Below are 9200 nucleotides of genomic sequence, written 5' to 3'. Positions count from 1 at the left end.
TAGAACACTGTTTACTGTGTAAGGCAAGAAGGGAGAAAATTAGTAGCATTATGTTAATATTTTATTTCACCTGTTGATATAGCGAACACTCCTGGTAGTTAAAAATAGCAGCGAATTAGGCCTACAGTACTTCTAAAAAAAAAAAAGTATAATGCATTTTGTTTTCTAAAACTTGAAACAATAGATTTTCCATGAATACAAATGTACACAAATGTGGAATTGAAGTGTAATACTTTTCATTTTTTGACAAACAACAGTTGGTTCAAAACAGTGAAGACTGAACACGATATTGGCCGGTAGACTCAAGAAGCAGTCTAATGCCAGACAACAAATTAGGGCACACTTGTCACCCTTCACAAGGTTGGGTTATGGGAATGCCTATCGTTAGACTGAGCACTTAATTTCATTCAATATAAAAGTACATGCGTAATGCCTCTTGTTTTGGTCACAGGAATCATGGACCTGAGCAGAGCCTTTGAACTGAAAGACATTGGTTGTCTAACTTATCTTAGTCGATTTTAAAAGGCATCAAATAGAGAAAACCTATCGTTAACATCATGTGTTAGGGATCACTTAAAATGTCCAAGGGCCAGTTCATTATTCAATACTAAATAAAATAGATATGAATCTACTCAAAACCTAGCTTGAACAGAAGTGCGTGCACTGACAGAAATATCAACAGAAGAATAAACTAAATACATTCATACATCTGCAGAAACAGTACAGGGCCACACAGGAAGTAAAGGAAATGACAACGGCACCTAATTTCCATCTGGACTGTGTACATCAACAAACAATGCAGTGTAAAAAAACATCACGGACAACTATAACCGACAACCACTGTATCTCAAATGTATCCTGTGTTATCATATCACTATCCAATATATAAAATACACACTACATTAACACCACATGCTATTGGTTAAATATGCATTGTAAAGAAGAGGTCTGATAACAAGTAAGGTATAATAAAAGGAGTTGTATGAAATAATAGATCCATACACTAGGCACAGTCTGAATCGAGGAGCACAAGCCAACACATAAGCACTTGTCAAAATAGGGGTTAAAAGATTAGTCTAAGTAAGCATGTCAGAAAACAAAGAGTTATCAAACTTATTAAAAATAATAAAACACATTAAACGTTGGCTAAGATGACCTCATAGTTACAGTTGAAACACAGACTACACATCCCAGGACCAATGCACTTCTATCTGAATGTTCTGTAACGTTGCACCCTCCTGAACAGACCCCTGATCTGAAGTCAGGTGATTGGACGAACTAGGGGTTGCTTCTGGGTTGCTTGGCGACATCGGGGTGGGTCTCGATGATACTGGGTCTCTGCAGTGCCCATTGGTCAACGTCGTGTCTCTGGCCATCAAGCTCCTCTGTCTCTGAATCGCTGCTGGAGCTGCCGCTGCTGCTACTGCTAGAGTGGTCACTGCCAGTGAAGTCATAGCAGTCCTTCTCCTTCCCTCTCCCCTTCCCCCTCCTCTTTCCTTCTGCTGCCTCAGGGTTGGCCTGCAGGGCTGGCTCGGGCACCGCTGGTGGAGGTCCAATCGGCATGTCCTGCCAGGGCTCCAGGACAGGGGTGAAGACATGGAGGGTCTGGTGCTGGACAATGGGGTCATCCACGGTGCTGTTCTCCTTGGTCTTGGCCTTCAGAACCTTAAAGTTCTTGGATTTTGAGGTCACCGCAAACCAGTCCTAAGAAAACACAGGACAAAGGAAATGAGCATTGTGTGCCACCAAAAATCACTACAATGTATTTTTACAATACTGTATTTATATGGCAAACAATTATAAATTCATATGATAGAGTAGGTCATCAAGGTGGTGAAAAGTCCTAAATACATTTCTGACCTGGGAGTGGACAGAGTTGATGTGGTACTTCACCCCACTCTCAGAGTTGAACTCTTTCTTACAGATCAGGCATTTATATTTCCCTGCTTCAAAGTCCCCCTGCATTGAGAGAGACAACATTTGGTTGAATTAGATCCTTAATAATGGGTTACATTTCTGCTAAAATTAGGTTTGAATGCTAAAATAAAATGCAAGAATTGACTCGGTTTCAGCTGAATAATTTTCACAGTTTTCTGGATACGTTGCAGTACTTGGAAGTGAAAGAGAGGGGAGCAGTGTGGGGAAATCTATTCCGTTACCCTTCCGCAGAGCCCAAGGTGAGCCTTCAGTCCAGACACGCTGGTGTACACCGAGCCACAGCCCTGAGGGAAACCAGAAAACATCCCAGTCACAATATAAGCAAAGTATAGTACAGAGAGTAAAATCTCTACTATAGGCAATATGGGATGAAAGATCATTTAGAGACGTATAGTTCGTACCAGGTTTGGGCACTGCACTTTCTTTTGCAGCTTCACTTCATTTTTCCACTTTCGAAGGACCTCCTGACTGAAGGCAGGCAGCCCTGGGCGTGCATATCTCAGCTGTGGAACCCAACAGAAATAATGGTTAATCTGGAGGTCAATGTTCACACAGGAATAGATACATGAGCACAGCTCTAAGACCATCTTAGTGTTGAAGATCCCTCGCCTTCTTATCGTCAGGGACCAGGTCCCCGATGACCTTCCTCTTGGGCCACTCCTTGGCCAGCTCGTCATTAGCAATCTCTTGTAGGTGGAAAACAGCCACCTGGGCTGACATGCGTTTGACCCGGCCGCTGGGTGTCCTCTCAGGGTTGGGCTCTCTCTGGGCCTTCACCTCATCCTCCTCCACATTCTGGGGCACCTGCGGGGGAGAGGAGACAACTGTCTATCATTTCCCACTCAAGCAAAGTTCAAATAAATGAGACTAAAAAGAGACTCAAAGGAATGGGGTCTTCTGGGAGAATGAGAGGGCAGATATACTGAGAAAAATTTGTGACATTGAAGTTGTAACTGCTACAGATTGTATGCACAATGGCATGTTGTGTGATGGAACGTCTCCCAGTGAATTGTAACCTTGAAAGACCAACTGTCTTACTAGTGGAGAAGTGTATACTGTAAACGCAGTGCAATGGAAACTCACTGGTGCGTGCTCTGACTTGAGGTGGTACTCCAGGCCTGCCTTAGACTTGTAGACCTTGCCACAGTGTTGGCAGTTGAGAAGCAGCTTCTCCAGCTCAGACTCCTCCTTCCCACACTTCTTCATGTGGTACAGGTAACCCATGATGCTGGTGAAACTACCAGTACAGCCCTGTAATGTAACATACAGTCTTTAGAATGGAACAACATCTTTAGTTCCCCTGCACCAACAATGTGGTCTCAGAAATCCCTGACCCGTTAGAAGATTGTGGGAGGCAACCCATCTGCCTAGGAAGACTACCAACAATGGGTTAAGGTGAAATCTGTACTACAATTTCAGATACAGACGCCAGCAAGGAATCATACCTCTTTCGAGCATTTTAATTTGCCCATCCGTTTCAGCACCTTCCTCAGTTTTTCCTTCATGGACTGGTCATCCAGGCCATTTATGTCATCTGGTGAGGGCTGGAAAAACAAGACAGTTAACACCAATGTCAACATGAAACACACCAAAACCAGCTTCAGATGGGAGAATGGCCTTACCAGGTTATTGTGGTCTGCCATGATGTGGTACTTCATTCCAGTGGAAGATTTCAGTTGTTTCCCGCATTGCTGACACGTGAAGGGATTCTACAAAAAACATATTCGTTTAGTTTTTGAAATTCAGTTGAACCAATGTGAGTGCAACATGAGAGGCTGTTATTGTGAGGATGGTGCACACTCACCACTCGGCAGTTCTCCATATGTTTCTTCAGTCCCTCCACAGTCTTCCTGCTCACACTTTTACACTTGGGGCACGTGACTCGCCCTTTCCCCAGGATCATCAGCTGCCACCTCTCCTCTTGACTTCCTGTTCCACACAGGAAGTAGTTAAAAAAAATTAAACATAGGATAAGGAACAATCCCTACTCCATTACTATGCAATTCTCAAAGAAAAACGTAACATCATGCTAAAACAACATTTTTACTAGAGTAATTACAGTGTTATTACACAAGCATATGATCAACAACTAAAGTGTTGCCAGAGATTATATCTATGGTGACATTGCATTTGCTAATCCTTTGTCCTCTCACCTGGGGGGTAGACAGGAGGTTCTTTCTTGGTTGTGAAGGTGAAGACTTTAGATTTCTCTTCCTCGGACGGCTCTGCTGGGTGACTGTGACTGCTCTGGATAGCTACACCTCCAATAGAGTGACTGCTATGGACATGTCCACCTACAACAGAGTAACTGCTCTGGACAAGTCCACCTCCAATAGGGTAACTGCTCTGGAGATGTCCACATCCAATTGAGTGATTGCACTGGACATGTCCACCTCCAATCGAGTGACCGCTTTGGACATGTCCACCTCCAACCGAGTGATCGCTTTGGACATAGCTATGGACATGTCCACCTCCATGCAAGTGACCGCTGTGGATGTGGCTATGGACATGTCCACCTCCAACTGAGTGACCACTTTGGACATGGCTATGGACATGTCCACCACCATGCAAGTGACCACTTTGGACATGGCTATGGACATGTCCACCTCCAACAGAGTGACCACTTTGGACATGGCTATGGACATGTCCACCTCCAACCGAGTGACCACTTTGGACATGGCTATGGACATGTCCACCTCCGACTGAGTGACCACTATGGACATGGCTATGGACATGTCCACCTCCGACTGAGTGACCGCTATGGACATGGCTATGGACATGTCCACCTCCGACTGAGTGACCGCTATGGACATGGCTATGGACATGTCCACCTCCAACAGGAACTGGAACTGCATCAAAGGAAACATTCAGCATGAACTAAAACTTGAATACCTGTATGTAAGAGAAAGAGTCATAAAATAAGAGATTGATGGTTGCAAGATACAATAACTACCTGTGTGTCTCACTTCCGGAGGGAAATTTGTAACAGAAGGTGCTCCGTTGTCCACCTCCACTCTCCGCATTTTCTTCATGGCAAAATCGGAGGGTGGAGGTGGTTCCTGACCCCGGCCCTGGGCCCTGCCTGTGTCTGGAGCCTGGTTGGGCCAACAGTCTTTAGCCACCAGCCTGTGAGGCAGTCTGGCAGAGGGAGGTGGAGGGGGAGGCAGCTCCCCGTTGGCTACAGCCAGGCTGGAAGACACCACGGAGCAGCAGGACGTCTCGCTGGTTGAATCCTCCACACCAGAGCCCAGGGAGACATTCTGCAGATCCTCATACCTAGAGGATTGAAAAGGTAGGGGTTGATTTCATTACACTGATGGGTGGGACAATTGATAGAAATGGACAATAAAAAATAAAAAAGGAAACTCATTTACCTTTTTCTGCCATATGTTCTTTTCATTTTTTGAGTCACCTGGGCATGGGGGTCATCATTCTAGAATATTCAATTAGAGAACTGTAAAGCAGATACCCAGTGTCCTACAGTACCTTACATGGTTGTATTGTGAAAACTGCAATAAGGACCATCGTACTGGAAGTTAATGTAGAAGTGCTTAATGCTCAATCATTTGTCGATCATCATATGATTGTTGTTATTTCAGTTTCATATTGAGGACTGGAATAGTGCACCCATTCTTTGGCCAGAACACCCATAATGGCCAAGTAGAACTGAAACAAAATACTGTATTATCCTAGTCAAAAAATCCTACAGGGTTCCAATAAATAAATCCTATTAGAATCCAATAGAAAATACTATCAGATTTTGGAACGAATCCTATAGGATTTCAATAGGACTAGTTCCAAAATCTGATACGATTTATTTATTGGAACCCTGTAGGATTGTTTGACTAGGGTACATTTTTTATTTTATATATATATATTTTTTTATAGGACAGATGCATGTACATATATGGAGACAGATATAGAGAGGGGTAGAGAGTGGTTAAGGACACAGTCGACAGAGGACATAATCCTATAGGAGTTCAATAAAACTGGTTCCAACATCTGATATGATTTTTCTATTAGATTCTAATTGGATCCTTGCATTAGAATCCTATAGGATATAAATGTTTTTGTCTCCTATAGGATTTCTATACATTTTGTAGAAGGAATTGTATAGATATGTACATTACATTCTAAAGGATTATCCTCAAAACTTGGCTATATATTTGATTTACACTATAGCTAACTTGGCTGCTTAACATATGGAGCACCGACCCTCCAGCTCATTCATAGCTTGTTCTCCATCTTCTTTTTAAATAGGGAGCCAATTTGTTTTCAGCACTTTTATTTCCATGACTGATCTAAACTCATTTTCTCATGGCTCTGTCTCTCTGCAGCAGACATATGGTGAGCAATATATTGGGACTATGGAGTCGCAATAAAAGGTACAACCCTGGGAGCGAAGGAGTTGAGGGTGGGGTCCCCTTTAATGTTTGTTTTTCTTTTCATCTCCCAACATAAAGATGTCAAGGGAACATTCTCTGTTTTGTATGCATAGCTGACTATTATATATCAAAGTAAAGAAATGCTCATATATTTGTGCCCCGTGTAAAGCGTGGCACTTGCAAAGCCAGGGTTGTGGGTTTGATTCCCACGAGGTACCAGTATAACTACTGTAAGTCACTCTGGATAAGAGCGTCTGCTAAATGACTAAAATGTAAATGTTACTGTGCCTAAAAATGTATTTTCCTTCTACTTTTTAATTGCATATAAGCAATGTAAAGATGCTGTGCATTCTAAGGGGGAAACTCCCTAAAATCTTGTGTTATTGTAAAACTGTATATAGCATTGTATGTCATATTGTAATGTCAAATTCAAAGACAGGAAGTTGAATGAATAAGTGTGAGTTATTTGAGTTATTTTTTGAAAAAGGTGTACTGTACTGGTGGTCTTACTGCAAATGAACATGCAGCCTTGAATCACTCCCATATTGTGGTGGTGAATAAAACCAAAATGAATATAGAACTGCTGTTTCCGATCAACGAAAATGTTGTACTTAATGTTGTAGTATGGTACTGGAACAAATTACATCAAACTATAATTTAATGGGTTCAATTAAGATTTTTTTTTAAATAATAGGCTTCTGATTGGGTTGACAAAATCCTACAATATTCATCAAAAACCTATAGGATCCAATAGGATTGATTTTGTTTTCCAAAAGGGAAAAAGTAGTCCAATGACATTCTGATAGAGGGGACACAAAATCCTATAGAATTGTGAGAATCCTATAGGATTCTGTTGGAAAAATGACTAATCCAAAAGGATTTTTTGACTAGGGTATTTATTCTTACCTTAGGTGGAGCACCAATCATACTCATCACACTCATATCTGACATCCTCTGGATAGCTGTTGGATGGGCACATTTTCATTAGTTCATCTCTTTTCAGACAAAACACTATTAAAAAGAGAGTTTCCGAGACAATTTGCATGGAATACATAAATGGAGACTACACAGGCAATAATAATCTAGATTAAAGACATTTGAAATTGCAACTGGCCAGAGACAGACTTGGACAGAATGTCATTTAGCTCTAAAGTTTGCTCAGTAAACTGACAATTTGTCAAACATTTAGTGATAATTTGGTGACATTTACCTGGTAGTGGAACACCACTTTTTTGTTTTGGCTGTGAAGCCTTCCTCTTCCTTGGAACATATGATGGTGACATGCTTCCCTGTGTGTGATGATGAAGTTGATGATGATGATGGTGATGATGATCATCCATAATTGCAGCAGACCTCGCCAATCAGTACTGCAACACATAACACAACACCAGGCCTGAATTATTCAAAGACATATAGTGCATGCAAAATACATCATCCCTATCACATCATTGTCAAAAGGGCTTCAATATTATTTAGTCTGGAGAACATCTATTCTGGTAGTAGGCCACTGTATTTTGACGTGCTCATAGAATAAAAAAATGACGTGGCATACCAACCCTTATGAACACAAGATTAGCCCGTGTGTTAATCCAAAGGTAATATGAGCTCCTTGATTCTGTTTGATTCAGCTCAGCAGTGCAACATTGTAGCCTACTCGAGCAGTGTAGCAGTAACAGTGTGTGATCGGAGTCCCAGCCACCATCATTGTCCACCACGGATAGCCACACAAAAAAAGGGAAACGCTTGCCTTGCAGCAAATCTACACTGGATGCTGATACAATGTAAGCATTATAACCGTGCACTACATGCGCTCAAACATCTTGGCTACAATGGCTAGCTACTGATTTTGTTTGATACACTCACATTGTGAAATGTCTACCCGTACAGTACACTCCCATTAGCAAGGTTAGCTGCCATTCCTCCCTGTTTTAGTCCCCCCCTGTCATTTTCCCCGACAACGACCCGCCTAACAAGTCTTTGCATCGACTCGGTTATTCAAATAGATGGCTATGCTGAAAATTTCAATAGGCTATCTACTTGTGAAAAATATTGACTAGACAAACAGTACAGTACAGTATCAATTATCTATATTCCATACCCTACACGAGATTACTTCATTCCCGAAACGCCCTCTTTGCGGAGACAACAAATGAGATTCCCATCTTATTCACCACGACTGGAGCAAAGATTTTTTTATAACTAACCCAAGATAGACCACAGCCTGTCGTTTCCACCGGGAGCAAATTGATCATAGTGGGCAGAACAAGCAATGAGGTGGGCAGTGACAAGCACGAGCTAGCGAGATCCTATTGGCGCGTTTTAGCACGTGTTTGCATATTTCCGTTAGGGAACGTTTGCTATTTGAAGTGCGCATGTGCAATACGTTAACTCGCCCTTGCAGTCCTAAACAAAGCATTTAAAAAAAACTTTGACAAAGGGACGAGTCTACAAAACTTTGTCCATTCTGTTCGTAAGGGACTCTAGTTTTTAAAACAGAAAACTGTATTGAAGAATACGGTATTGAGATCAAATGTTTCATCAATGAGAAAATTAGCTAAATCCATCTCGCTCCATCTTCTCCCACTGCCGGCTACTGAGCTTCCTCTTATCACCATATTTGGTGATGAGTGGAAACGCCAACCGGATGCTTCAGCATTATATATAAAATTAAACATCTGTCTCATTGTTATATCTGCGACTATAGCCTCTGCGGAGTCGGGCCGAGTCCACAACAACCGTATGTTCCGGTTTTCAGGGGAAATGGAAAGAAAGCCTTTGACGCGACTTCCGGGTTTGGACGTCAAAGTTGACCGTCTTCGAGAGGCTCAAAACCCCAATGTATCATGTGTAAATTGTGACTGACTGATCTACAAATAA

At 42.1% G+C, this 9200-nt stretch overlaps 1 protein-coding gene across 7 annotated transcripts; it reads right to left on the bottom strand.

Annotated features, from left to right (window-relative positions):
- Positions 1-43: 43 nt before the first annotated feature.
- On the bottom strand, positions 44-8546 carry LOC112261895 (zinc finger protein 512-like). 7 transcript variants are annotated; one of them, XM_024437525.2, is made up of 16 exons: positions 8422-8521; positions 7534-7690; positions 7230-7285; positions 5313-5371; positions 4892-5214; positions 4770-4787; positions 4092-4724; positions 3743-3867; positions 3561-3647; positions 3384-3482; positions 3022-3189; positions 2548-2742; positions 2340-2441; positions 2160-2222; positions 1861-1959; positions 44-1704 (listed from the first exon to the last, which is right to left on the bottom strand). In XM_024437525.2, the coding sequence occupies exons 2-16, from the start codon at positions 7661-7663 to the stop codon at positions 1279-1281; spliced, it is 2583 nt and encodes an 860-aa protein (XP_024293293.2). In that variant the 5' UTR covers positions 7664-7690; positions 8422-8521; the 3' UTR covers positions 44-1278. The 7 variants fall into 7 exon arrangements, with proteins under 7 accessions (XP_024293293.2, XP_024293292.2, XP_024293288.2 ...); XM_024437524.2 differs by lacking the exon at positions 8422-8521 and adding an exon at positions 8528-8546 and having other exon boundaries at positions 4092-4787; XM_024437520.2 differs by having other exon boundaries at positions 4092-4787.
- Positions 8547-9200: the final 654 nt, after the last annotated feature.

This window comes from Oncorhynchus tshawytscha, linkage group LG18, assembly GCF_018296145.1.
Source record: "Oncorhynchus tshawytscha isolate Ot180627B linkage group LG18, Otsh_v2.0, whole genome shotgun sequence".
NCBI classification, from domain to species: Eukaryota; Metazoa; Chordata; class Actinopteri; order Salmoniformes; family Salmonidae; genus Oncorhynchus; species Oncorhynchus tshawytscha.
Note: the sequence above shows the minus strand (reverse complement) of the source record. Positions and strands in the feature narration are given on the sequence as shown.